This window comes from Falco biarmicus, chromosome 3 (assembly GCF_023638135.1).
Source record: "Falco biarmicus isolate bFalBia1 chromosome 3, bFalBia1.pri, whole genome shotgun sequence".
NCBI classification, from domain to species: domain Eukaryota; kingdom Metazoa; phylum Chordata; class Aves; order Falconiformes; family Falconidae; genus Falco; species Falco biarmicus.
This window is the reverse complement of record NC_079290.1, coordinates 101,559,689-101,586,908: the sequence shown is the minus strand read 5'-3', so window position 1 is coordinate 101,586,908 and position 27,220 is coordinate 101,559,689. Positions and strand designations below refer to the sequence as shown.

The 27,220-nt window shown below is 42.8% G+C and overlaps 1 protein-coding gene across 2 annotated transcripts in view; it reads left to right on the top strand.

Annotated features, from left to right (window-relative positions):
• The window catches only part of KIAA0319 (KIAA0319 ortholog), a 59,357-nt gene that overhangs the window by 16,058 nt on the left and 16,079 nt on the right, over positions 1–27,220 (top strand). For both annotated transcript variants that reach the window (XM_056333312.1, XM_056333311.1), the window contains exons 3-13: positions 4,648–5,420; positions 13,687–13,870; positions 16,064–16,168; positions 16,825–16,922; positions 17,304–17,391; positions 17,949–18,041; positions 18,643–18,775; positions 20,651–20,879; positions 22,690–22,813; positions 23,879–24,011; positions 24,891–25,039. In XM_056333312.1, the coding sequence (XP_056189287.1) occupies positions 4,648–5,420; positions 13,687–13,870; positions 16,064–16,168; positions 16,825–16,922; positions 17,304–17,391; positions 17,949–18,041; positions 18,643–18,775; positions 20,651–20,879; positions 22,690–22,813; positions 23,879–24,011; positions 24,891–25,039 (2,109 nt within the window). The remainder of the gene's footprint in view (positions 1–4,647; positions 5,421–13,686; positions 13,871–16,063; positions 16,169–16,824; positions 16,923–17,303; positions 17,392–17,948; positions 18,042–18,642; positions 18,776–20,650; positions 20,880–22,689; positions 22,814–23,878; positions 24,012–24,890; positions 25,040–27,220) is intronic.

The window sequence follows — 27,220 nt, the reverse complement described above, 5'->3', positions numbered from 1 at the left end:
ATCGTTACTGAGGCCCAAAAGAACACTTTGGTATGCCAGATGTGTCCCTGTTTAAAGTCCTGTGAGATTTCAGGGAAAGGGAGGGGAAACACCAAATAACCTAAAAGCAGCCTGTAGAAAAAAGAATGAAAACATATTTGTGGTGTACAGAGGTGTTAGCTGTTGTTAGAGGAACTAATGCAGTGACCTTTTAGTTATTGATGAAGTTCTCAGTAATACAGCTTTTCTGGTTTCTAGGACAGTACTTTCTATAGGCCTTTGCTAAAGCTGCTGGAAAATAAGTCTTTTTCAGCATTTATGATATAAAGTGTGTTCTTCGGTGGTTTGTAACTCTGCTGTGGGATTGGCCCTAGCTTGAAAATTGGAGTTCAAGTTCTCCTCTGAAGCAACTGAAATTTTTTTTTTGCTTCCAGAACTTTAAAAAAATTGTTTCAACGTGTTATGGTGGTAGGAAAAAAAGTTATTTCTTAGTGATACAGCATCTTTCATCTCAAAACTCAACAAAATAAGGTAAAAGTTACTTGGATAGATTTTTTAAAAAATAATTAACCCTAAAAATGGAATACAACTAGTTTGTTGCTTAGAGTGGAGGGAGCAGATGTCAAGAAAGCAGGGACAATCCTGATCTTCCTGTAGGAAACTGCTGTAGGACCTTCCATGTGCACATCATTCAGAGGCTCTCAGGCTGTGAGAACAGTGTGCCACATGGGCTCTCAGTGCTGTGCTGCTAGCAAGAAGGTAGTGGGAGGTGATTCTGGTCAAATGTGACTATTCTTGGTGCAGGGTCTGAATCTGAGCTCTCCTCTATTGCACATTTCCTCAATCCCATTTCTGCTGCTTATACTGCTTGCTGCTAGGGAAAACAAATAAACCAGCCCACAAAGTGGGTCGCTCTGTCCTTGTAGGGTTTCATACTGGGGTAGTTAGCCATGGTAAACCCAGCATTAGTGCGCTGTCAGTTTCCTAATTACTGACTGAAGAATATTTGCCTCCAGGTCATTCAGGTGCTCCAGGCCCTCATGGTTGTGTGAGCCTGCTGGAGATGGGAGAGAGCATCTGTTAGGCTTTGCAGCTACTCTCCATGTCCAGTTGAGGAAAGGTCTCCAGCCAGCTGTGACAGGAACAGCTGTGTTCCTGCTGGGCTCCTGACATCCGTGGGCTTGTGCACCAAGATATGAAAGATTTGTAGCATACAGCTCCAAGAAGGGTGTGGATGTTTCCTCACTAAAGGAAGGAATCTCTTTAAAATGAAGCTGTATTCCACAGTGTGACTCTTTTTATTAGGGTTTTGGTGGAGTGTATGGATTTGGGATTTTAGGGTAACCAGCTTGCCTGACTATGTCTCTGGGTCAGTGCTGACGTGCTTTAGACATAACAAGGTACAGCTAAAAGGGAGGGGAACACTTGGTTTGCAGAACCTTTAGGATATTGCTAGCCCAGGCACCAGAAGGCTTTCAGGGCTCATAATAAAGGGAGGCAGTCTTTCTGTTGGTAACACAGATGAGTACTTCTGAAACAATAAACAGGATTGCATGATGCTGGGTTTTTTTGCCATTACTGGTTAAAATAGAACAGTGTTTTAATTTCTGAGTTCGGTTAACTAATGGAAAACAGCTGTGCTATGACCTCAGACAGCAGGTAATGGGCAGGTAATGTGTTAATAGACACAGACCTCACTTTGTGACCATTCATGTGGCACGCTTTCAGTAAATTTTCTGTAAATAAGAGACCTTGCTATCTCTTAGTTGAGCTCATTGCAGGCTGGAGATTGGACAGTGTGAGGGGAATATGAAATCAGAGATCAGACTAAGTTCACTCGAAGTAGATCTTACCTGTTTTCTATCTGAACACAATTAATGGACATACCTAGTGTCAGGCTGAAATAGCCTGCTAAATTCACCCTTTCTTGCCCATCTACTGCTAGAATTTTACTCAGGTAAAACCCTAGTTGAAGCAAAACATGAAACCTTGATTACTTTGATATTTGGATTACACTGTTACGTTTAATTTAGAGTTGGTAGGGAAATAATTTTCCTGTTGTACAGAAATTCTGAAGTTTAAATTTTTTTCCATTTTATATTGGGATGAAACCAAGGCCTTCTGACATTTGAAAAAGGGAGCAGCTAAGGCCTGTGGCTAGGATGCTTGCTTGGGGGAAGTCATGCATTACCTTAGGAATATGCTGGGCTTGTTTCTCTGGATAAAGAAACACCGTTAATTTTGTGGGAGCTTGACTATGCAGTGTGGTAGCTGGTGTGTCAAACTGAACATGGCAGTGTGAGACCTGAAGCTTTGTTTGTCATCAGGCTGAGTGAGGACTTGAAGTCTGGCCTCAGGTTAGAGGTTTGGATTATTCCAGTTGTGTAAGTCTGTTTCTAAGACAAGAATTTTTGGCTATTCTTTTCTGAACAAATAAATAATGAAACCTCAAAACTTCTTAACAGGTTGGTCACTTTCTCCTTCAGGGGTGAGGTAAAGAAGGGAAGGGATGAAAACAGCCCTCAGAGGAGTTTCGACCCACCTCAATAGTGCTGGTCCTAAGGAATTAATTGTGATGAGTTGTTATTGACCTAATATTGCACATTCACACAGAATTGTGTTTCTGTTTTACCCTGTTTTAAAGGCCTGTTTCTCATATCCCTGCTGATTTACAGGATTAACTAAATTGATATGGGTTGAAAAAGGACCAAATGGTTAAGTGGACAGCCTGACTCCTATACTTCATTTTAACCCAGAGCTCTGCTGGCTCCCCTGTCCTAAGTTGTGCAGACGACTTAAAGGAAAGACTTGTGATGACAGTTCAGAGTCTCTGCCAGGTTCTTACATTTCTGGAGGTGAAAGGGAATGTAGAGGAACTATTTACATGCAGTGTGAAAATAAATAAATAAATAAATGCACAAATTCTGAGCATCTCCTGGGTACAGGTAAAGAAACTTCATGTCGGGGCTATATTAGAACAGGATAGGTTGTTTTAAATTCATGTTCCCCTGGGCAGATTTTTCACTGAAAGTGTAAAATAGAAGAGTAAATAGCATCCCAGCTGTGTGTGAGGGAGCAGCTGCAGTCAGAAAAATGGTACTTGAAGCTGTTTATCCTTTTTGTCAGCTTCCTATTCAGTTATACCTGTATGCAAGTCATTGATGTTTTCTTGAAATTTGTTTTTGTTTCTTGTCTTTTCCTCATCCCAAATAGCCAGCTCTGCAAAACCTTTGTAAAGTCTTGTCCTCTCTATCCCTCAGTGTGTGGTGCAATTTTTATTTTTTTTAGGGGGGGGTGGGGGTTGTTTGGTTTGGGGTTTTTGCATTGAACTTAACCTACTTTGGAAGCTGTACATTCATCCCGGGCAGTATGATGCCCCACAAGTATTTCAGTAGCTGTATTCAGGTCATGTATGGTGAGGGACCAAACTACAGTTCAGCCCAGAAGATGTGGGTGGAACTGTAGGGCGGTGGTTAAATGTACTGCATGTGCGGGAGAATCTCTGCATCTCTAAGGTCATGGTCAGACCTAACCCCGATTGCCAGCCTATTCCTACTTGATTTCATTTTTCCTGCCCATCAGCTCAACAGATTTGAGCTGGGATCCGTTAGTCAAGCTGCTTTTTTTCTTTTTCCCCTGCCATATACTGTTGTGAATAATGAGGTTTCTGCAGCCATAATTCAACTGTTAATGAAATGCAAAGGCAGAATAATTCTGTCTTCCATTACTGTCTTAGCTCCACAGTGGTGACATCTTGTTTTCATTGATTGAGTTAACATGATTTTCATCAAGACTTGCTAAGAAGAATGTCCTGGGTTTACTCAAGTGTTTTTTGTAGCCTGATTAGATTTTTTTAAGTTGCATTTTGGAGAGAGGAGTTCTGAAGAGCTGTTATAACCAGGAGAAAAACACCTAGAAGAGATGTTAAAAATTCCCTCAGATATACGGTATGTAGATTCATGCCTGACTTGAACACTTCACGCTCAGTCTGTGATGTGCTATGAAAATAATTCTGTTGTCATACGAAAAGATGACCACTTCACTGCAAAGGAAGGAAAGATGCTCCCTATTGGAGCAAGTTCTTAGGATTTCACAAGAACTAGTGGGTAAAGTAGCAAGAGTTTGAGAATTTGATCCAGGTTTTATATTAAGCCCAGCAATTATGTTGGTGTGAGGGCCTCTTCATGAAGTTCAGGTGAGATGGTAAATGTTTCTCTTATGTAGATTTCTGCTTCCTTCTCCTTCAGATGAAACAATGACATGTTACAGAATATTACTTGAGTTGTTTTAAAACATGTTTTGCTCACTGTGCTGTGGGGGTAATGGAGATACTCCATGATTTATTTTTTGTATGTTCCCTGCTCTGCTCCAGTTTTTAAGTATTGGCAACTCACTTTCATTTGTATGTATTTGTAGCAAGGGAGCAAGAGGTATGATGAAAAACATACAGAGATCCTACACTGAAAAATCCTCTAAAGTATAAATACTACTGCAAAGGGGCATGCTGAAACAAAAGTAGTAGTGACATTAGTGAAAGGAAATTACTTTATTTAAGGAGGTACCACCTGTCTTTATTTTGTCTCCTGTGATAAGCCATTTTTTGGTCACAGTAAACTATATTATGGCTTGGTTGTAGTGTTGTGTCTTATGTTGGTGGTGTTGTTTCAGGTTCCAGTTGTGAGCAGTGCAGAGAAGGAGCCACTTACTCAGGTGCAGTAATATCTCCCAACTTAGAAAACACAAAAATTATGCGAGTTCCTCGTGCTATGTCAGTGTCCGACTGCATCGCAGCATGTTGTGACCTCTCTGGTTGTGACTTGTCTTGGATGTTTGAACGACGCTGTTACATCGTGAACTGCCAACACAAAGAGAATTGTGAACCTAAAAAAATTGAAACTGTGAAGTCCTATCTTACTTTTGTGCTGAGGCCTTCTCAGAGGCAAGCCTCACTGCTAGGATTTGGGCAAGCGATCCCAGGCATGGTCCACTCTGTGGGACTCCAGAATGAGCTGTCTGAGGAAGTGAGTAGCCTGAAGGAGCTGTCTCTGCTTGGCAAAGATCCCGGCCTTGAGGAGATACCTGAATACATTGATGATTATAAAGAGTTGGAACAGGACCCCTTTCAGGTGAGCATCAAACATGAGCAGAAGGAGAGCACGGATTATGCTGACTGGAGCCTCATGGTGGCAGGTGAAAACGGCTTCAACTCTTCCATGGGTGGTGATGGAGATAATCAGGAAGACTTTTCTGAAAACAAAGGGGAGACTGGGAAGGTGGAAAGCCTTCTGAATAAAAACAGCTCTGAATTGAACTCTGCCACTGAATACTCCATAGAGAGGTGGTCATCTCTCCCAGAGATTACACCGTTCCCCAGGAAGGCATTTGAAGGTGAAGCAGCTGTTCAACTTCTTGCACAACCTGATGATGCTTTGCAAGAAGAGGTATGTTTGCCCTTCAGGAAGCAGGCAGAGTATGGTGAGGCCACTTGGCAATGTTTTGTTTTTCAAATCAAATTAGGTTATTGCTTTGTTATGTAACCCCAACACTCACATAACTTAGTGCTGTTACAGTGTAGAAAATGCTGAAGGGGAGAGGATTGTCTTAATAGGCAGATGAATCGCTAAAGGACTCTTAATTTTTCTGTTATATAAGGAGCAGAGCTCCTTTGGGGACATTGTGGGGTCTGCTTGAAAGTATACAGATGATTGGGCTTGGACCTGGTGTAATAACGTTACAATATTCTTCCTTCTGACCCTTGGTGACTCATTAGAAGTTAGCTGAGCAATCGTGGATTATCTGGTATCCAAAGGCCAAGACCAGTAAGCATAAGCTCCTCCACCAATAAAATCCACCCTGTTTTGGGGGTTTCATGTTACTAACACATAGTGGTGTTACAGGTGTAATGGTGCTGGGTAAACACCTGTTGTAATGCTTTTAAAACATCTGAGAGGCAGGCATAAGGAGGGACAGTGGTGGGTTTGGACCATGATGTGCAGTGGGGTAAAGTGGATAAGATGTTTTTAGTCTCAGAATCCTTTTTGTGAGTCTGGCAATAAGAAAAATAAGTTAAATACTTCAACCCTAAATACTTCAGTGAGATGCACTTGTTTTCTATTTATGCCACCCAGGTAGATCAGTTGAGACTAAAGGGGCTCTGGTTCCTGAAGAACAGAGTGGGATCAGTTAGAAAGTTGAAACTCAGCATTTACTGGGTTTGACACACGCTCCAGCTAGAGGGAAGAGGAAATTAAGCAATGTTAGCTGGATTGCTCTAAACTCCACTAGATTTTTGTAACCAGCAACTACCTATCTCTTGCTGTATAAAGATAATGTATTGCCATTACTGTAGGGAAGAAAAATACATGTAAGTAAGAAAGTTGCATGACATCTGTGACAACTGAGGTTCTTAGAGGGGGTGACTGAAATGGCAAAATTGTGTGGAGAACAGCAAGGCTTAAGATACAATATGTCTTGGATACCATTGCAGCGTAGAGGTGCGGCAGTTCCTGGGCTCTGCTTCAAGATCTTCTAGATATTCTGAGAAGTTCTGGGATTCTTGCTGTGAGGAATTTAAGTGGTTCCTGCAGCTGGAAGAAGGACGACTAGCAGGGGCTGGGGCCTCTAGCAGCTTCTCAGAAGCTCTGTCAGCTGCTCTTGATCAAAGAATGCTTTGGGCTTTTGCCCTAGCTGGCTCATGATCACGGAGGGTTCTTCTTCAGCATGTTCTAAGGCAAGGCTTAGGAGCTCTGCCTAGAGACAGCAATGAGCTAGTCAAGAGTTTATATGGGTTGGGGCTGGCAGGCCAGCTGTTGTGGGCACCATTAGGGTGCATGTCTGCTCCAGACTGCCTGGTCAGGAAGAAGCAGGTGAAGCCTTCAGGCAGCTGGGAGGAGCCTCATATTTACAGTCCCTTGGCCTTACTGGAGGATTTAAACCACCTCGGTACCTACTGGGAGGGCAAGAGAGCAGGGTGCAAGAAATGTGGGAGGTTTCTGGAGTGTGTTGGTGATAACTTCTTGAAGTTGTCAGAGGTGATTGTGGACTGACAAGGAGAGAGGTTCTGCTGGTTCTCACCCTTGCAGGCAAGGAGGCATTGGTCAGGGATGGTGGAGTGGCCATGAAGTGGAGGTGGAGTTCAGACTCCTGAGAGGGGCAGGAATGAGTCAAAAAGCAGTGTCACAGCCACGGGCTTCAGGAGAGCAGCCTTTGGCCTGTTGTGGGATCTGCTTGGAAGAATCCCAAGGGGGACTGTCCTGGGGATAAGTGGGGACCATGAGAGCGGGTTGCTTTTCAGGGATCACCTCCTCCAGGCTCAAGATAGCCTGCAGCTTTTATGATTGACCAAGTTGTCTGGAATGTGTTGGCACGAGTGAGAAGAGATTAGAACTTGTCTCCATACATATGGAAGAATACTTGATAAAGTGCTACTGCAAGTTCAAAAGTGGGTGCTGCTTCTGCAAGCAGAGCTCACTACAGAAGATTTGTTTTTAAAAGTATCTACCATGCAGACCTTGAAATGAGCATAAATTAATATGGGAGTTTAGGTGAGAGGGGTAGATACTAGGGTTTTTTTTCTATTAGTATGGAAAAAGTACATATAAATGCACATATGAAAAGTGTGATCCTGAAGTATACTGTTCCCACGGATAAACTTGGTGTGACATTCTGTCATGTACTAGAGTTGCATAACAAAGAGCAATAGCTGAGCTGTTCTTAAAAAGTTAAAAATAAGGAAACCAACCACTGCTGTACCAAGGTCATCTCCTGTTTCTTGTTCCACCTGCTAGGGAAAACAAACAAGCATCTTCTGGTTACTGCCAGTGCTGTGTGCTGGAAGTCAAGTCGTGGAAAGAACCTGCAGTAGCTTCACGCACCACCATGTTTGTGCACTTTGGGTGTGCGGTAAGACTTGAAGCTTGTCCCCATTGTACGTTGCTGCCAAATGGCAGCCACATGGGCACTGTGCTAAGCTTTAGCCAGTTGCCAGGATCCTTGCCGACTGAACTGCTTATGCCTTGTGCCATACAACTTTGAGTTCACCTGAAGTGTGACAAACGGAGCTGAGCGAATTTGTTCCCATCTCTTAAGGGATCATGTGACTACAGCTTTATGAAAGTTGAAATTTCACATCTTGTAATGGTAAATGATATTATCTGGCCAAGCCTACTTTTAAGTCTTTACTTTCATTTTTTGCCATCCCAGCCAGCATAGAAAGATTTTTCTTTTTGTTCATGCACCACTTGTGGGTAGATGGGAGTTTATTGTGAAGTGAAATGCAGAGAAAACTATTTCTCACTGGGACACAGCAGAGGCATTCCTGTGTGGCCTTTACATTATGCTAATGTTATGCTAACAGAGCTGTTGAAATTCCTGTGGAAAGGCTGAGGAATGAGCTTGCTTCTTGCAGAAGGGATGAAGCTCCACAACTGGGTCAGTTTTTAGCTCTACCTGGTAGTGACGTTGAAGAGCTGATAAGACAGTAATTAGAACTAAGGTGATAGGGCAGTGCTCCGTTAGCAGAGCTGTAGAGAGTTGATGGAATAGCATTGAAAGCTGTTCATTAAATGAATCGTGAAATGACTCTAAATGACTCTATTAACGTCGAGAAAAGTATAGAATCTGGAGAAGCAGAAGGCTTTGAGAAACTGCCAAAGCCTGTGCAGCCTTTGTTTCCCAAGTGGGAATCCTTTGAATTTAGACATCCATAAAGAAGTGAAGATGGCAAGCGGTTTTGGCAAATGCCTTTCCCTGGCATTCCCCAGGTTCAACTTCAGTCCAGACGCATCTCCTTTCCCCTTCCTAGTCTCCACTGCCCTTCTTTTCACTGCATGTTATGCTCGGCCCTTTTGGTGACAGGCAGCACAGGAGGTTGGGGTCAGTATGCAGAAATTTTCTTTTGCCACTTGTTGGCTCTTACTCTTTTCTGCCACTGTTCCTTCCTCCTTGTTTCCTCTGCTCCGGTGTGGGCTTCTCTGTGTGCCTTAGTCCCCTGGGAGGTGGCGTGAAGTCTTCTTCCAAGAGTCTGTCTCCAGCCCTGTGCCCAATAATGACCCTTCCACATCACCCCTCTCCTGCTGTCCATCCCACCCACGTCCTCCCGTGTTCCTGCCCCCAGTGGATATTGCCCTTTCTTAATTGTGTCCAAGTGGTTGCAGTGTTGGTGTGTGGTGGATTGTTTTCATCCACTGCCAAAACAGGGACCGCAGGGGTGACCCCTGTAGCCAGTCCCCTGACACCCAAACCCTGCCAGTTATGTCTAACACAAACTTCTGGCTTGCCTTCAAGTTTTTTTGGTTTGGGAATGGCACTTGTGACTCTAGTAAAATAAGATGCTGCCTGCGATAAATTCTGGTGATAGGTTTTCCTTTTTAATGTGCCTCTTTGTCCAGCAAGCAGATATTTTAATCAAATCTCATATGGAGATATTTGTGTTTCCTTCTCAAAAAAAGTTTCTTTGGAAACTAAATTTTGTTATTAAGGAAATCTTAAGTTTTTATACTGGGGTGAAAAGGCTGGGATGCCTCCAAATAGTTTGGATTATATACCAGCAAGAAAACTCTCAAACTGTGGTCTTTTTATATAGATTAAGAAAATATGAAGGTCTTAAAAACGTTTTTGCTAATAACTTTAATGAAATACCCTCTGTTCATTGCATGTTATACACTTTCCTATCCTCTGCTTAATTCTACCACAGCTATTCTATAGCTCTGTTCCTAAATCCATGCTGACACACTGTTCTGCAGCTTCCAGACAAAGCTGTTTTGACAAGCAAGACAGAGCAGGTGGCAAAAATGCTGTTCCTCCCTTCACAGTAGTCATCAGGATGCAGTGTCCTTGGGTGCTGTGTTCTTTGAGCAAGAACCTGAAGAGAGATTTTAAACTGCGAGACCAACCAAACACAGGCCTCCAGAGTCTGTGCCCTGGGAGCATCCTTGCCATAAATGCAGTCAGGTATAGGGGGTTCTGTATGTGACTTGGGATAGAGCATTGAGTTCAGAGTGATCTTATGGACTGCCACCCTCTAGCAGCTCAGTAACTTGTATACATTTAGAAATCTGTAGAGACTAAATGTTGTCAAGCTGGCCAAGTCAGAAATCTGCAGTGCTCCCATCCTTGAAGTGAGATACCTGTGAAATATTCATTGTCTTTCTAAAATTTCCAGTTACCTGCTGATCTGTTAAGCAAGGTAAAGTTTTTGAAGTCTTAGATTCCAGCTACTGCTCTGTTGATAATGCAGTGTGTCAAACATTTATTTAGTAGGTTAGGCCTGACTTGTCCTGAGTGTATTGGATTTGCAGGAATAATGGTGCGCTCAAAATACATAAAGCTCTGCCTAAGAAAGCTTAAGATGGCTAAGAGAATATATGTAATGAGCCTTTTAATGTCTAATTGGTATGCCTTCAGAATTTATATTTAAGGGTTAGAATGAAGTGAAATATCAGAGATGTTCATATCTTATTTTGGCTTTATTTCAGTTTTGAGGCCTGTGAATGCTCAACAGTTGTGTTTGGTTAAAAATGCATTTACTTAATCCCTAGGGGATCCTAGGATCAGGAATAAGAGCCCTGAAGGATATTTTGATATTTAGATTTACTTGTCAAAAATATTTATTTCTTTCTCGAAGTCTGCACTTCTTGTCATACAGTATGATGATTTGCTCTTCTGCAGCTCCCCAAGTACATAATTAGTAGAGGTCATACTTGCTTGAAATCATTAGATAATTGAATGCAGAGAAGGATGGAAAAGCATATCAGTGAAAGAGCAGAGTTTCACTGCTGACAGGGCTGCTCCTCGTGTGATTTTCCAGGTGAACAAGAAAACTGTAGTACCACTTGCTCTGTGTAGTAGTCATGTGCAGAGGGGCATGGAGGAAACAGTGCTGGGGAAGCAGTCGTAAAAAATGCAACACCAGCAGCTATTGACTCACCAGAGTCCTGACCAGTTGTCTTTAGGAGTTCTTCATGCTTCCTTGAGGGGGAAAGGAGAGTTGCCTTGGAGGATCAGGATGGAGCAAGGCAACATGGCTGGACTCATCCCTCCCATCCACAGGGAGAAATGAGAGTGCCAATCTACGAGGTCAGCCAGGGACCAGAAGTGGGGAAGGATTTCTCCTTGGTGTGATGCTGTTGCCAGCACGGGAACTTTGAGCTTCTCCAGGGAACTGCATGACTATGTTTCTTTCCTTTTGGATTATGAAGGTGTTCTTGTTTTCTCTTGGAATTCTCAAGAGATTTGTGCTCAAGTCAAACCCTGAGAACTGAAGGATGTGGGCCCTCATGGTTGGTGTGTTTATTTTGTAACAAGCAACAGTGGCTGTACAGGTGGGTTAAAGCAAACAAAAAGCCCCCAAAGCCCATATCAGCCAAACTGCCTACTCTGCTCACTCCCAGGAGGAGTCTTTCTTTTCTTCCTTTTTCCATTCAGTTCCGAAGCTGGAATTTAGGTTAATCTTGCCCTCCACATCTGTTCTAGCCCATCTCTCCATAATAGTTTCTGCGTGAGAGCTCAATTTCTGGCTGCCCTTGCCCCAGTTACCTGCTAGGCAGTTCGCTGCCTGCTAACATTCGTAGTTTAAGCTCTCCTGTTGGCTGTGACACTGCTTCAGGCATGACAGTGCCACAGGGCACCTTTTTTGACTGCAGAGCCTTGCTGAGGCTTGCTGACTGGAGAGCTCCTCTGTGCTGCTGCAGAACACTGTGTCCCAGGAAAGGTGCTTTGGAGGTGCCTTTGTCTCCATCTGTCCTACAAAGCCAGGATGGCTACTTCTCAGTTGATAGATTGGCAAAGAGCCAGGAAAGGAGGAGAGCCAGAGGAAGCTCCAAGAAGTAGATTTCCCTGAAATGTGGAAGGCAAAGAAACACTTTGCTTTGCCGTAGTGTGGTAAAAGATGATCTTTTTGGAAGATGTGGGTTGGAGTGAGTATGTAGAGGAGAGGTGTCTGGAGGAAAGGCCTTTAGACAAGTTATGAGGCTTGAGTCTGTGTGTGATCATGTCGTTGAGGGCGAGATTCCTGCCTAGGGTCTAGGGCTGGCATGCTGAAGGCACTGCCTTGGCAGAGCTGCAGTCCCTGGTCCTGCTGCCTGTCCCAGCTGCTCAGACAGATCTTGCTGTCTGCATAATGAGCACAGCTGGAGGTTTGGCCACAAAAGAGCTCACGTTACCTGTGTTATGGGCCCATCTGGAGATGCAGTTCTTGGTGTGGTTCTCAGCCACTCCCACTGAGTAGGCAGCCGCAGTCCCCAGCGCTGTGTCACTGTCCCAGCTGTTCAGGGATGTTTTCTCTCTGTCCTTGTTGAAGGCAGAGAGGGGGTTCTCTGACTTCCACACTTTCTGTGCCCTCACAGGCTGGGAAGCAAGAGTCCCTGACTTTGCTTTCCCATTCCCAGCTGCACGGGGAGCTTTCCATCCTGCACAAATCTAAGGCAGAGCTGCTCTTGTTACCTAGGAGGCAACAGGCTGCAGAATGAAAGTGGAGCACCTGAAATACAGAGAGAAGCTGAGAACTGGGACTGTTCAGCATTGGGCAGAGAGGGTTCAGGGGGATCTTACCAATGTGTATAAATGACTATGGCAGGAGTGAAGAAGATGGAGCCAGGCTCTTTCCAGCACTGTCCAGTGACAGGACAAGAAGCAATGGGCACAAACTGAAGTACAAGGAATTCTGTTTGAACACTGAAAATGGTTCTCTTTTTTCTTGTGAGGATGGTCAAACAGAAGATGAAAGAACAGACTTTCCAGACAGGTAGTGGATTCTCTGTCCTTGGATATATTCAGCACCTGACTGGACGTGTTTCTGAGCAGCCTGCTGTAGTGGACCCTGCTTTGAGGAGCGGGGTTGGGCTAGGCTGTCTGCAGAGGTCCCTTCACACCTCAGCCATTCTGTGATAAGAGTGTACATTTTACCAACCTTAATAATCCTATTCTTCATTTAACAGATTATGTACAAATATTAGCAGTATGTGATGTCTTCATGTGCCACACAGTAGCCATAATTGGCAAAATGCTTTTCTCTAAATTTCAGTCAGAAATAAACCTTGAGAATGGAAGGAAAAGCTATTGGCCTGGTGAGTCTTATGTGTCATTGAAAGGTGTTGGGGCATGAGAGAGAGGGACAAGGTGATGGGCAAGGTTAACGGAGTGCTGAGATCTGCAAAACTTGCTGTGTGCATTGCTGCAGTTCTGATTTACTAACATGGTGGGTCAGTGAGAACAACACTACTGCTTGGTGACCGAAGTAGAGATTTAGGGTGTTAGTGGTGAGGAAGTAAGACATGAGCAAGTGTTGGTCAGAACAGATGTAGTAGGCGGCAGGGATGCTCTTAACATTTCCGTGTGTACAGCATGAAGACAATAATACCACACAGACTTTCTGTCATTGGTTTTTAAAGGTTTATGACTATTTAGACCTGTCCTACTGTTCTTTCTTGAGATTGTTAGCTTTAGTTGTATTCCAGGTTACCTTGTTTTGATGACTGTAGGCTACACTGCTCGGCATCTGAAACTTGGCAAATAATTAGCATTGCTTACAAAGCCTGATGGGAAAAAAACAGTCCTCCTTTCATAAATATTCTGTATGAATAAAACATCCTAGTAACATCAATCAATAGGTGTACCCTACGTGCTATTTAAAAAGAGCATACCTCTAGATCAAGAAACGTGGAAAACGGCTCACTTATGACAACTCTTTCCCTATAATTAATTTTTCAGACTGCTACGCCTTCCCCTTCTTCAGACAAACCGGATTTTCCCCCACATGTGTCAGAGAAAACGCAGACTCCCACAGCGGCCCCAGAGAATGTCACTGAAGATGGGATCATGCTGCTTCCCACTAATACTGTGCCATCTGAGCCCATGCAGCAGTTCACACTGCCTGCTACTGCTGCTAAAGCAGGTAATGTTTCAGCGTAGCTGGAGATCTGAGGGGTACCTGCAGGTTGGACAGCGGGCGGGGATTGCTTTACTACCGTCAGGCTTCCAACCTGTTAGTTATGAGCTTGCTCTTAATCCAAATGTAACATCATTGCACTTTAAGCCTGTAGATTTACAGTAATGCTGCGAACTCCAGACCTCTTGGACAGTTACTTCTGAGGCCAAACTCTCACCAGGGCCGTTAATGGGAAATAATAACTCAAGTAAATACAGCAAAGTAAAAAGCGGAGGTTAAAAGCCTTTTTGAAATGGGTTCATTTTTATACTTGGTGAGAAATACCTGAGGCTTTCCAGAGTTTCAGAACAGGCTATTCTAGCCATGCTGTTATTTTTGTGTGACTCTTCAGAACACTAGACCCTCTCAGCAGCTCTTCAGTAGAGTTCCCACTATATATAGTCAGATATCATGCAGCAACATAGGTGGGACCAGAGGAAGCTCAGCCCTTAGTAGAAGAGAAGCCTAGCCCTTAGTAGGGGAGAAGGTGGTCTCCTCATATTGGAGGGGAAAAAAGTTTTGCTCTGATTTCAAAGCTGTGAGGAAGCTTATCAGACTTCTAACCGTAGAGCAAAAGTGTTTATTTTGAAAAGGGCATGTTTAACAATGATGTCCTCTGTAGCTGTGTTAAATTCTGTGTGTATGTTAGCGGATTTCCTTTTTCCTGCTGAGTTCCCTGCCTCCCTGTGCACCCTGACAAAAGGTGGAGGGGCCATAAGAAGCAGAGCAGCACGGATGTGTGTTCTTCTGCACTCCTGATGTACTGAGGGATATGGAGAGCTAAGCTCTTTGTTTCCTGGTAGAGCAGATCTGGTTTGGGATGTTCTTGGCACCATCTGCCAGACTTCAACCTGCCAGCCAGGATAGTGGTAACAGGGAGATGAGCTACAAGAGATCCCTCTCCAAGATCATTATTACCCTTGAGTGTTGACTAGGCAGCTCCTCCTTCACTGGGGGAGGCTGAAGAGTACTCAAAAAGGAGCTTAGAAGAAGAAGCCGAAGGGAAGGTTGTGATAAATCTCACTGTAAGTACTGATTTGTGCAAGGATTGCCTCAAGTTTGTGTGTTCTCAGCCCTACTGTCTCGGAAGTCTTCAAGCCTCTCCTTTGGTCATCACTCTCATCTGGCCATTTTTATTCTCACCTCATGTGGAGGTCCAGGTACAAACCTCCACTCCACTGGTGTCCTGTGAGCCATTATGGAGCTTTGGGTGCATTTAAATAGCAGTGGCAGAAAACATGCTGTCAATGTGGCCTCTTCATCCATTTTTAGACCTGTCCACTGCCACTGCTGAGTAGGTTCTTGCTCATCTATTCAGAGTTTGTAAGTTGGATGTTTAGATGCTAGAGAATGTTGCCATTGGAGAAACTTTGTTCTGTGGGTTCCCAATATTAAAAGGAAGACATTGAAAACCTTTGAAATACAGATTTGTGGGAACCTGTCCTGAAGTTGTGCTTGGTATGTTTCTGTTGCGGTCTGGATTTGTGAACTTTGGCATTTTTGAGAGAGGAAAGAGTTTTCACAGATGAGAAGCAGGAGGGTGTTCCTGGGTGGTGGATTGGTTGAACCTGCAGTTCAGCTATGAAGTAACACCTTTGCCCTGCTATACAAGTGGAATTTTTAAAAGGAACGCTGAACTGGACATTGAGGCATGCCTCACAAGTGCCACACAAGCGCAGAAGTCATCTTCGTGAAAGAAGGTGTGATATTAGAGTTCTAGTATGGACTATGTTACTTTATTTAATGAGGTTTGTCCTGGTGCAGATGGCTTTGTCTTCTGTAATCACGTATTTTTTAATTCCTGCAGTCCCATCCAGTTACTAAGAAAAATGCATAATTCTTTTTGCAGAGCAATGTTACCTGTGATAGACAGAAATATTTAGAATGCTTTTCTCTAAAACAAAAGTAGGGGAAATGACACTTCATATTTTGGGAAGAAAAAAATTTTTTTTGTTTGGTAAAAGGTGAAGGAGCTGTAGTCATCATTATAAGAAGAAATTGCTCAATACATAAGCAAATAATATTTTTTTTTACTTATCTGTGCCTATTCACTGTAGAGTGTTTATCAGATTTTACTTAATCCATTACAAGTAATATTTGAAGATACTAAATTTATATCCATCCAATCTGTTAAAACATAGCATTCTCATTTTGTCTTAGATACAATAAAAGAACTTACTGTGTCTGCTGGAGATAACATACACGTGATGCTACCCAAAAATGAGGTTGAACTGAATGCCTTTGTTGTACCGCCACCACCTACAGGTGAGTTGCAAGGAGATGCACACACCACCAACCTGTAAATGCAGACAAGTCTGATGTTATGTGAACATCTGCACCTCAAGATAAAACCATCTTTCTCATCTCCTACTACTCCCTTTTTTGTGGCTCCAACTACAGAGAAGATTGCCTTCTTTGGATTTTTGAGGTTGCTGGGTTTTTTTAAGTGGCTTTTTGTTTTCAGAACCTCAACTTGTTAACCAGATGGTTCAAGAGAAGGCCTGTGGTTTCTACCAAAAGATGATGTGGTGCAGGTTATAGCATCTTGCTGTAAAGCAGAGGTGGGGAAAAGTAGGTTCTGAATACAATACTTACCTTAAAACTACAGCTTCCAAACTGCAGCTGCAAAGAATACGTATCTTGTAGGTAGGTATGTAACATGCATTTGCTTCACATGAAGCTGGTTTTTGTGAAGAAGTCAATTATTTGTGAAGTCTGTTGCATCCTTGCTGCTTTACCAAGTTACAGCATACTGTGGAAGTTTAACATGTATTGGTACTGCATTTTGCAGGCTAATCAGTAGCGGTCATGATTTCCTACTGTAGCATTTTATCTGACGGATGGTGAACTTGATTTCTTTGTTGCATGGGCTTACCTTGAAGGCAAAGCTGATTATTTTTATGCTGTTTTATTGCTCTTAGAAACAGCCTACACCTATGAGTGGAGCTTAATCAGTCACCCTGCTGACTATGGTGGTGAAATGGAGCGCAGGCACAGCCAGACCTTGAAGCTCTCTCATGTAAGTGAGCGTAAGCTCAGGCTCATGGTGTTTGTGTGGTGCTTTCACAGGATTCTAACCTCTGGGGAAGGGCACCTTGATTCAAGGAGTTTGAATGACTGCCAGACTCTCTTCATTTGCATGTGTCACCAAATCCTTGCCAGATTAGAAGTGGCTTTTTTTAGAGTTCTCTAATAATTTTCTTAGAATAAAAATTCCTAAGTGTTTGCTTTGTATTCCCCACTTCTGAGCATTGACTTGTGGTCTTTTGTGTGTGTATTTGTAAAAGGAGCTCTAGATTTCAGATATCTGGTTTTTTCTGTTTAAAATATGATTGGCAGATTTATGCATACTGCTTTTGTATAATTCGACATGTAACCCAGTTTGTTCTGTTTGTCTCAGTTATCAGTGGGACTTTATGCCTTCAAAGTGACAGTTGCTGGTGAAAATGCCTTTGGTGAAGGTTTTGTAAACGTCACAGTCAAACCAGGTAAATCAGTTGGCTGAAGTAATGAAATTAGTTTCTTCAACACAAGTACAACATGCTTATCTAACAGTTTGTTATGTACTGTCTGTCAAGGACATCTGGTAGTCCAGTCACGCAGATATGTTTCAGATCTTGGTGCCTATAAAGCGTTTAAAGGAAATTGTGAAGGACCTTGCTCACTGTGTTAAAGTGCTCTCTGGTCTTGTAACCTCCCCAGGCAAGGCCTGAGATAGCATCATGTCACCTTTTATGGTTCCCTTCTCCAGTATTGCTAGGAACAGCAATTAAGTGCTGAACCACTCTAGCTGCAAGTTACAGGGCACAGATCTTATCTAAATTATACCAGTTAGAAGTGGCTGCAGCAGTTCTGCTGCATCAGCATACTCTTCAGTAACCTTTTCTCTCCCTTGTCCAAAAAAGACAGCAGATTCTGCAAAGCTGTCAATCCTAGATTTAAGTCACTAGGAAATGTTGGTCTGTAGAGTTAATATATTAGTTTTGCCAGGGCTTTCACTACTGTTTGTTTTCTTTTTTTCTTCCCTCTCCTCCCTGTCTCACAGCAGTCAGAGTTAACCAGCCACCTGTTGCCGTTGCTTCACCCGAAGTACAAGAAGTTTCTTTGCCTACAACTTCTACCTTCATTGATGGCAGTCGTATGTACTGGACCATCCTGTGCTTATATTCTGGATTTATAATACACCATTACAACAGTATTTGTCAATTACAAGTGAAATTCCTTCTTGCTCTATGCAGAAGTCTTCTGAATCATTATTTACTGTAGGAATTTGATTTCAGTTATAAATTACTTCAAACAAAAAAAGTGGTAAAATCCCTGCTTGGGGATTGAGGTGCAGTGTGTCGGAGGCTGCTGTATCCAGGGAGCAGCTATTCCTACAGCCTCTTGTCCTGCCCAGAAGGCCTTGGTGCCAGTACAGCTGGGGCCGTGGTGGAGAGCTGTCACACAGGGTGTGAAGAGATGTCATAATTACATTCATAATTACTGAGAGCAGGCAAGTTGGAATGTGCGGAGTCTGAGACTGATTTTTGTGTGTGTGAAGAATTGTTTGTTTAGACAAACCATACCAAATGGAACTTGTAATCTGTGGTTTAACAGCTATGGTACATAAATCCTGTTTGAATATGCTTGAAAAGATAATTGTAGAAAATGTGTTAGGGATCAGTGCATGAAAGGTTTAGTATTCATTTCAGCAATTGCTACAAGAAACTGATACGGTTTTCCTTTAATGAATATAGAAAGTATAGATGATATGAAGATAGTGAGTTACCACTGGGAGGAAATTAAAGGTCCTTTACGAGAGCAGAAGGCATCTGCTGACACACCTGTCTTGCACTTGTCTAACCTTGTTCCTGGAAACTACACCTTCAGGTACTGGCACAGATGCTTTCCTTTGGTGTTTTAACTATTTCTGTGATGTCAGTTAAATGTTTCTCATTGTGCTTACATATATTTCCTTAAACAAAAAACTAAATGTTTCTTCTGCGTGCTGTTACCCTTCATTTTGCATAGTGGAAAGGCATAGGAAGCAGTTTTATTAAAAAGTGCTTGCAGTGATTTTGTGATTCTGGTGAAGTGATACTTCACAGCACGACGTTATGCAAAACAAGGCATCTGAAATGAAATACCTCCCGCTCCCACCAATAACAACTGTGACAGAACACTTTTATTTTTTTTATTTTTATTTTTTTCCAGCTTACAAGTTGGCAAGTGTCCTGAGATGAAAATCTGCAGTCAGACTGTGAAAGTCATCCCCTGAAGGGTGGTGGCAGACAGAACAATATTGGGAGACTGATCCCTGCAAGGCATCGTTGTGTGCTGATTTCAATAAGTCATTCTGTTCTTCATAAAAGCCTTTGCCTTGCTACTCTTTTCCTCCATTTATGCATTGCTGAAGCTGGATTTTGTCCAGACAGTGGAAGCGATGTTTGCAGTTCTGGGTGCTTTAATTAAAATCAAAGTTCATTTTCTGAACTCTTTAACTTAAAGCTTAGTCTGTGCAGAGGCAGACTTCCCACTGACGCAGCCTGGGTTATTTGGCTGCCAGTGGGTGACAGCCTACCAGTCACTGTATTATGTATCAGTGTAGCATCAGCAGAATGTTGAAGCCAGTATATGCATACGTTAAATGTGGTGCTTTGCATAAGCTTCACCAAAAATTGCATAGCTTCACCTTTCATTATATGTTCTTTACTGAAGTTGTTCCTTATTATACAGAGGCAGAAATGACCATAGGATTTTTTTTCTGTATTAAGAGGGGCTGAGCTTGCTTACAAGCAGTGCTCTTAATTGTGTTCCAAACCTCAGGGAAATAAGAAATCACTTGCTGTATCTGTGTACCTCTGGGGGAGGCTGAGGTACTTGAACAAATAGAGCAGCATGTTCAGACTTAAAGGAAATGAGCTGGTCAACAAAATCTAGTGCTTCTGATGAATGGATGTGCACTGACAGCAAAAGTATGTGTTCCGCAAGAATTATCGAGCACTAACGTTTTTTCAAACATAAACAACAGAATTAACTAGGTTTGTTGCCATTTGGGAAAAGCTTCAAGAGTGGCTCCCTTTTCACAGCAGAGGTGAATTAGAGATGTAGTTGGTTCCCATACTACGGAGGACAGTCTTCCATCGCTTTCAGGTGTCTGCAGCAATCTCATTTGAAGCTGATCTGTCCTCGTGTTTCTGAGAGGTAGTAGTGGTTCTTTTTAAACCCTGAACTTCTTTAGTTTTGTGACTTGACATATTTAAAAATCTGAGCTGATACAAAGCTTCATTAAAATCAGTAGCAGTGTGCCACAGAGAATTAAGAAGTTAGGAACCACTGCTGTGCTATAAGCAGAGCTTCTGAACATCCACAGTAGTTTTGGATATAGGTGTTAACTGGGACTGTTCTGCTGTGGCTGATGAATGAAATCCCTGTTTCTCACCAAGTAATTTTTTTAAAGAATTTGCATTGAAATCTGTTGGAAATTGGCGAAGTTGCCAGGGGAAGGGTTTCATCTGGGATCCAGAATACAGAATAGCTAGGGTTTTGGTTTGGTTTTTTTTTTTTAAAGGTTGAAAGCTGTGTTTGAAAACGGTCTTCTGAATTTCCTTTCTACCTCAGCTGAGCGATACGTGTTTCTGAAGCTGAAGTTCATAGAATCTAATCAGTGGCTCGGTGTTAGGTGGTGTTTGAAAAAGTGCTTTGAACTTGGACTTGGCAGAGATCCACCTTAACAGATTTCCAATATTGTTTTTACTGTTGCAGACTCACAGTGATTGATTCAGATGGAGCAGCCAACTCCACCATTGCATCTCTGACTGTTAACAAACCGGTGGATTACCCACCTATTGCCAATGCTGGACCTAATCAGGCAGTCACCTTGCCCCAGAACTTCATTACGCTGAATGGAAACCAGAGCAGTGATGACCATGAAATTGTCAGCTATGAGTGGTCACTCAGTCCCAAAAGCAAAGGCAAGGTTGTAGCAATGCAGGTATGTCTTTCTTCTTGCATAGGATTGAAAAGCTCTTTCATCTCCAACATGAGTAAACATATACCTAAGTAACTACTCGGAAGCACTGAAATATCTAGAGTGCTGTTATTCTTTTTTTTTGTATTTTTTTTCCCTCTGATGTATTCACCACTTATTTTAGATACAACTTTTAATTTCTTCTCATCACTTTTTTTCATTCCTTATGGCCATTTCTGATTCCTGCTGTTGTTTGTTCCCTGGTGGTTTGGAAAGACTTTGAGTTCCCTATATCCGTCACTGGACCCTGCTCCACAGGTTTCTCTTCTGAGACACGGAACATGCTGAAAACTGGTTTGGGGAGAATGTGGTGGTTGCCAGGGTTTTCTTGTAACACTTGCTCCTGGAGAAAGTAGGACTCACAGAAACTTAATTCTCTGAGTGAAAGATGACAAGACTTGTGGCAATGTTATGCAGCCATGCACTGTGGTGGGGGTTTTTATGCTCGGTAAAACACGGGTTTCCTGTGAAGGCTAACTGAATTTATTTGCATGGCTGTATTTTTTTTTATTTTTAATCTGAGAAAAGCTAATAAAAATTTTCAGTGGACTTGCACTCAGTAAGTTGGAGATTCTTGTAGCTCTGTAGGTAGTTGAGGTAATTTGCATAATGAAGCCACCTGAAACTCAGAAGCCATTGTTTATAAGAAATTATTTCTGCTACGTTGCCAATGCTCTAGACCTTCAGAACTGGAAAGAGATCACTTTGTAGATCATTTTAGGAAAGGAATGATATCGATACAAGCCTATGCTGTAGAGGCATTTACAAATCTATGGAAGGGCTGATAGCATAATGGTTTATTTCTATTCATTTACCAAGACAAAAACTTTCCAAAAGCATCCATGCAGCCTGAACTTGTAGTTTTTAAGAGCTTTTCAATCATAAAGAAGCCTTCTTGAGAGAAGGGAATGACTGTTTGACATATCTAATGGATTTATTGGGTATTTAATGTGGAAATGCAAGAGCATTTTACAGTTTTTTCAAGAGCCTAGTAATCTTCATGTCCCTAAAGCTGAGGTTGCCGGTCTCAGGTGTGTTACATGTCACATTGTACACTAACTGTGGGTAATAAGTACCTCTGCTTGTCAGTTAATCGTTTATCAAGGCCCTTAGTTCTCATTATCATCTTTATATAAAAAAAAACAAACCCCTAATTGCATTGTGATTCGTTATTCCTCATATGAGAGATGCCACAAACGTTTATTTTATTAACAAAATGACCTATAGCTGAGCCTGGTCATTTTACGAGTTTGTATAGCTATTAATCAATACTGCTGGAAGAGTGTACTTGGGACAGTCATCTTGTTTAGTATTCCATAAGCCTGGGATCAAATCAAGATTGGTCTTTTATTTAACATTTTTTTGTAAATATTGAATAATGTAATGATGTTTGTTTTTAAAATACCTCTAAGGAAATGGAATAAACTAGCAATTTTCGACAGTGTTTAACTTCCTAATTAAGAAAGTTTATCCCATGTGTTTCACAATTATTGTTGTTCAGAAAAACTGCAGTCAACATAAGAAACTAAGGTTTATTGTCTACAGGTATCTTTATTGTCTACAGGTATTTCTCTGGATTGGTAGGGACAATTGTAATAGTGAATACATTACATCTGTTATCAAATTTTAAGTCTTTGTCTACAAAGTGCTTGAACTGCTTGCTCAAACTTCTTAGTTGTGAAGGGTTTAATTAGTATTTGCTCTGTAAGGTGTTTCATAATAATGAGCATTTCTGTTTTATCTCACACTCTCCGTCTTCATAAATGCCACGTAGGGAGTGCGGACACCGTACCTCCAATTATCTGCAATGCAGGAAGGAGATTATACATTTCAGCTGACTGTCACAGACTCTGCGAGGCAGCGGTCCACAGCTGAGGTCACACTGATTGTACAGCCTGGTAAGTCAGCTGCCAGGCATGTCTGGGTCCCTCGGGGTGGGCCTGCCTGATGCCTTAGCACTGTCCTCAAATGCCTCACCTCCTGGCATTGCACCACTGAAACGACAGTCAGAATGTCTGGTATCCCTGCACCAAGGACTCTTCCGGCTCCATATTCTGTCAAAGCAAACAGTTAAAACAGGTGTAGAATCATAGAAAGTCTAGGTGGTGGTCCTGAGAGCTCACACTGGCCTTGTTACATAAGGAAACCTACACAGAGATGTGTTTGAGTGTGCTGCTAAGCGCTAAAATGTAGCTCTTGAGTTTAATGTCCTACAAAGTCTGTTTTTGCAAAGCTGTTCAATCAGTGCTGTGCTCAGTTTTCTTAGTGTTTTGCAGTCCTCCTTCAAGAATCCTTGTGTGATTTGAATTAGAACTGTGTTGTACTTTCTAGGGAAAAGTATCAAGCCAGGAATTTTCAAAAGCTACATCTCTCACATGTCTGTTTAGATCTGGGAGCAAAGTGATGAATAGGCCCAAATGGTCTGGGCCTCATGAGATATTTTTTTTTGTGCTTTTCTTTGTCTTTGCCGATTACATTCAAAGTGGCCTTTTCTGCCCACCTGAAGGTCTTGCATTCCACCATGGGGTAGTGCTTTATTTTTCTTGTTGTTGCTTATTTCACATCTTTTTGTAGATGACCCCTTCTCAGAAAACTTTACAGTGGGCGTTTGCCACAGAAATCAAGAACACAGATTGGAAGTACAGTGTGTGGTGGTGCCTTTTGGTGGGAAACTAGAAAGGTGCTATTGCTGAAGTCAACTCTAAGGGTATAATAAATACGCAGGAAAATGGTAGCATTGCCAGTTCTACCATGCCACAAAAGCAGAGGGTGAAAAAAAAATAATAAGTTATACGTTCCTGTACTAAATCCTCCAAGGCTCTGAATTGGCACCAATTCGTGGCATGCTGCTGGCCCTGAGTAGCAGAAAACCTGGGCCAGTGTCTTCCTCAAGGGCAAAGAGATTGGCAGTCCTTGCCAGTGACTGCCTAGCAAATGTCATACACTAAATATTACTTTTACAGAAAATAACAGTCCTCCAGTAGCAGTGGCTGGCCCTGACAAGGAATTGATCTTCCCAGTAGAAAGTGCTACACTGGATGGAAGCAAAAGCCAAGATGACCAAGGCATCGTCTTCTATCATTGGGAAAATGTCAGGTATCTAGATGTTTTACTAATCTTCTGTAAAATAGAGAACAATGTGAAAGTAATTGGGTGCCAGAGCCTCTTATGCAGTTGTGTTAGGTGATGCACTGTTGGAGAACTGCTTTGAGGATCTTCCCATGCAGGTGGATATAGGGTAAGAGACAGGTATTTTAAAGTCAACTTGGAAAGCTGAGGCAATCTCTGCCTCTGTTTTGCAATGTGTCATCTTGAGGCCTACTGTTACAAAGTTAAGTTCCTGCCATTTTCTCTTCTGTCTCCTGTTAAAAAGCGAGTAACAGGCTTGGGTACCCTCTTGTAATACACCAAGTTTTCCCATTTGTCCTTAGAACTAGGTTTTCTTACTCACTTGTTTGTTGAATAATAAGGTAAAGTGAAATCTCTTTAGCCTGAGCTTTCAATAGTAAGTGACTAAAGTGCTCTTGAATGATCATTGAAAGTGTTTTACAAAAGTTTGTTATATGCAAAACAATTGATCCTTACTAAAAGAACAAGGTATTTGCTCACACAACTGTCACGTCTATGGTACAAGAGGAGGTTTGCTGGCACCCTGTATATGTTTTGAGTGGCTCTTAGAGCAACAGCATTTGCCTCCTCCCATAAAATAGTGTAGTGAGGAGGCTGAACTTTTAGGGTACTTTTTTCTACTCTTCTGATACCTGGGTATGTGATGTTTGAATGCTTTGAATGTCTTGAAAAAATGGATTTAGGAATTCTTTGAACTAAACTCATGTCTCATCTAGTTCTTTAACCATCAGTTCTTATAGTGGTTGTAGAACTACAATATGCATAAAAGCAAACGATACAAGCAATACTGCTGAAAGAACGATTTGGTTCGCTGTGCAGGATTATTTTTGAGATGTTTTGTTTCAGTGGACCAAGCTCTGTACAGATGGAAAATGGTGACAAAGCAATAGCAACCGTGACTGGTCTTCAGGTTGGTACCTATCGCTTCAGGTTGACCGTGAAAGACCAACAGGGCTTAAGCAGCGCATCTGTGCTGTCTATTACTGTGAAGGAAGGTAAGCCTAGCTGCTGCTGCTTGGAATATCATAGGCACCTTGCAGGTTGGTTCAGTCACTGACAGGCTGTGAAGGAAACCAGACGGAAAGGGATAATGTATTTCTTGTCATATTTCAAGGGTATTCAAGAAGAGTTAACTGCTATTTTGTAACAAAGTAGTATGTGATTGGTAGAATCAACTTAACTTATTGCAAGCTTTTTAAAAGTTAAGTATGTGCAGAATTAGTTGTAACAAAAATGCTCCACAATACTGCTTTTGACCACTGTGTGTCTAGTTTGTTAAGAGGATATGTTTTTTATTTTATTCTCATTAAGCTTTGAGCAGAAATGCAATTTTACTGTGGTTTTTAAGTAACATCCAAGAAATGAGGTCTCAGAGTATACCAATTTGCATTTAAAATCTTAATATTAAAAGACCTGTATTTGTTTGGGGGTTTTGATACAGAGAAACAGTCACTGTCCTGGATTTCTGTATTAACTTTTCCCCCTAACATGCATGCTGTAGAGGAGGCTTTATGAAAATAATACCTGTTCCCTGAGATCGTAGAATTGTGTAGGTAGGCAAAGACCCACTGTTAAGATAATGTCCAACCATTAACCCAGCTCTGCCCAGCCCACCACTAAACCCTGTCCCTGAGTGTTGCATCTACAAACATCCCCAGTGCCGGTGCCCCCTCCCCGGGCAGCCTGTGCCGGTGCCTGACCACCCTTCCAGGGAAGAAATGTCCCCTCACCCCCACCCTAACCCTGCCCTGGCGCAGCTCGAGGCCGTTCCCTCTGCTCCTGTCGCTCCTTCCCTGGGAGCAGAGACCGACCCCCTGCCCACAGCCCCCTGTCAAGCAGCTGTAGGGAGCCATCAGGGCCCCCCGAGCCCCCTCCTCTCCAGGCTGCCTCCCCCCTCAGCCTGGTGCCCCAACCCCTTCCATGGCTCCATTGCTCTTCTGACAGAGGTACTGTCAGGTACTTCTGACAGATTTTATGGCTTTGACTTACATTGCATCCTCAAGTTTGCAGGTGGTGATAATCCAACCATCTTTTGCCTCATGTTCCTTATGAGTGATTTTAGCGGTCTCTGTGGACCTATGCCTCATTTTAAAGAAGGTGGCATAATACATTTCAAATATTGTTTGGTCCGGAGTTTGGTGCTCTGTTGCATACCTTGTTTTCTGAGGGTAGCGATGCACTCTGGCTCTGCAAGTGTGGTACCTATACCATTTATGAAATGATAGTAGAGTTTCATTAGACTTGTAGATGCTACTGTCTTGAAAACAGTGCAGCCTTGTTTCTCTTTCACTTGGTATCACTGCAGAATGAGTTAATCGGAATCACAGAATGGTTTGGGTTGGCAGGGACCTTCAAGACCATCTAGTCCCAACCCCCCTGGCGTGGGCAGGGACACCTTCCACCAGACCAGGCTGCTCCCAGCCCCATCCAGCCTGGCCTTGAACACTGCCAGTGATGGGGCACCCACAGCTGCTCTGGGCAGCCTGTGCCGGTGCCTCACCACCCTGTAGTAAAGAATTTCTTCCTAATATCTAATCTAAATCTGCCCTCTTTCGGTTTGGAGCCATCACCCCTTGTCTTATCACTTCATGCCTTTGTAAAAAGTCCCTCTCCAGCTTTGTCAGCCCCTTTAGGCACTGGCAGGTGCTGTAAGGTCTCCCTGGAGCCTTCTCTTCTCGAGGCTGAACATCCCCAACACTCTCAGCCTGTCTCCATAGGAGAGGTGCTCCATCCCTCTGAGCATCTTCATGGCCTCCTCTGGACCTGTTCCAACAGGTCTGTGTCCTTCTCATCTTGGGGACCCCAGAGCTGGATGCAGCACTGCAGGTGGGGTCTCATGGGAGCAGATTAGAGAGGGAGAATCGCCTCCCTCACCCTGCTGGCCATGCTTCTTCTGATGCAGCCCAGGATTTGGTTGGCTTTCTGGGCTGTAAGCGTGCAGTGCCAGGCCACGTTGAGCTTTTCATCCACCAGCACCCATACATCCTCCTCAGAGCAGCTCTCAAACCATTCTCCACCCAGCCTGTATTTGTGCTTGGGATTGCCCCAATATGCATCTCGGAGAAGCAGCTGAACTCAGTTTTACCGGTGTCCATTATTGGCTGAACTGTTTCAGGATTTCAGTTAGGTGTTTAGTCAGAAACACATGGCAACAGCTCTGCCCAGATGTGCCTCAT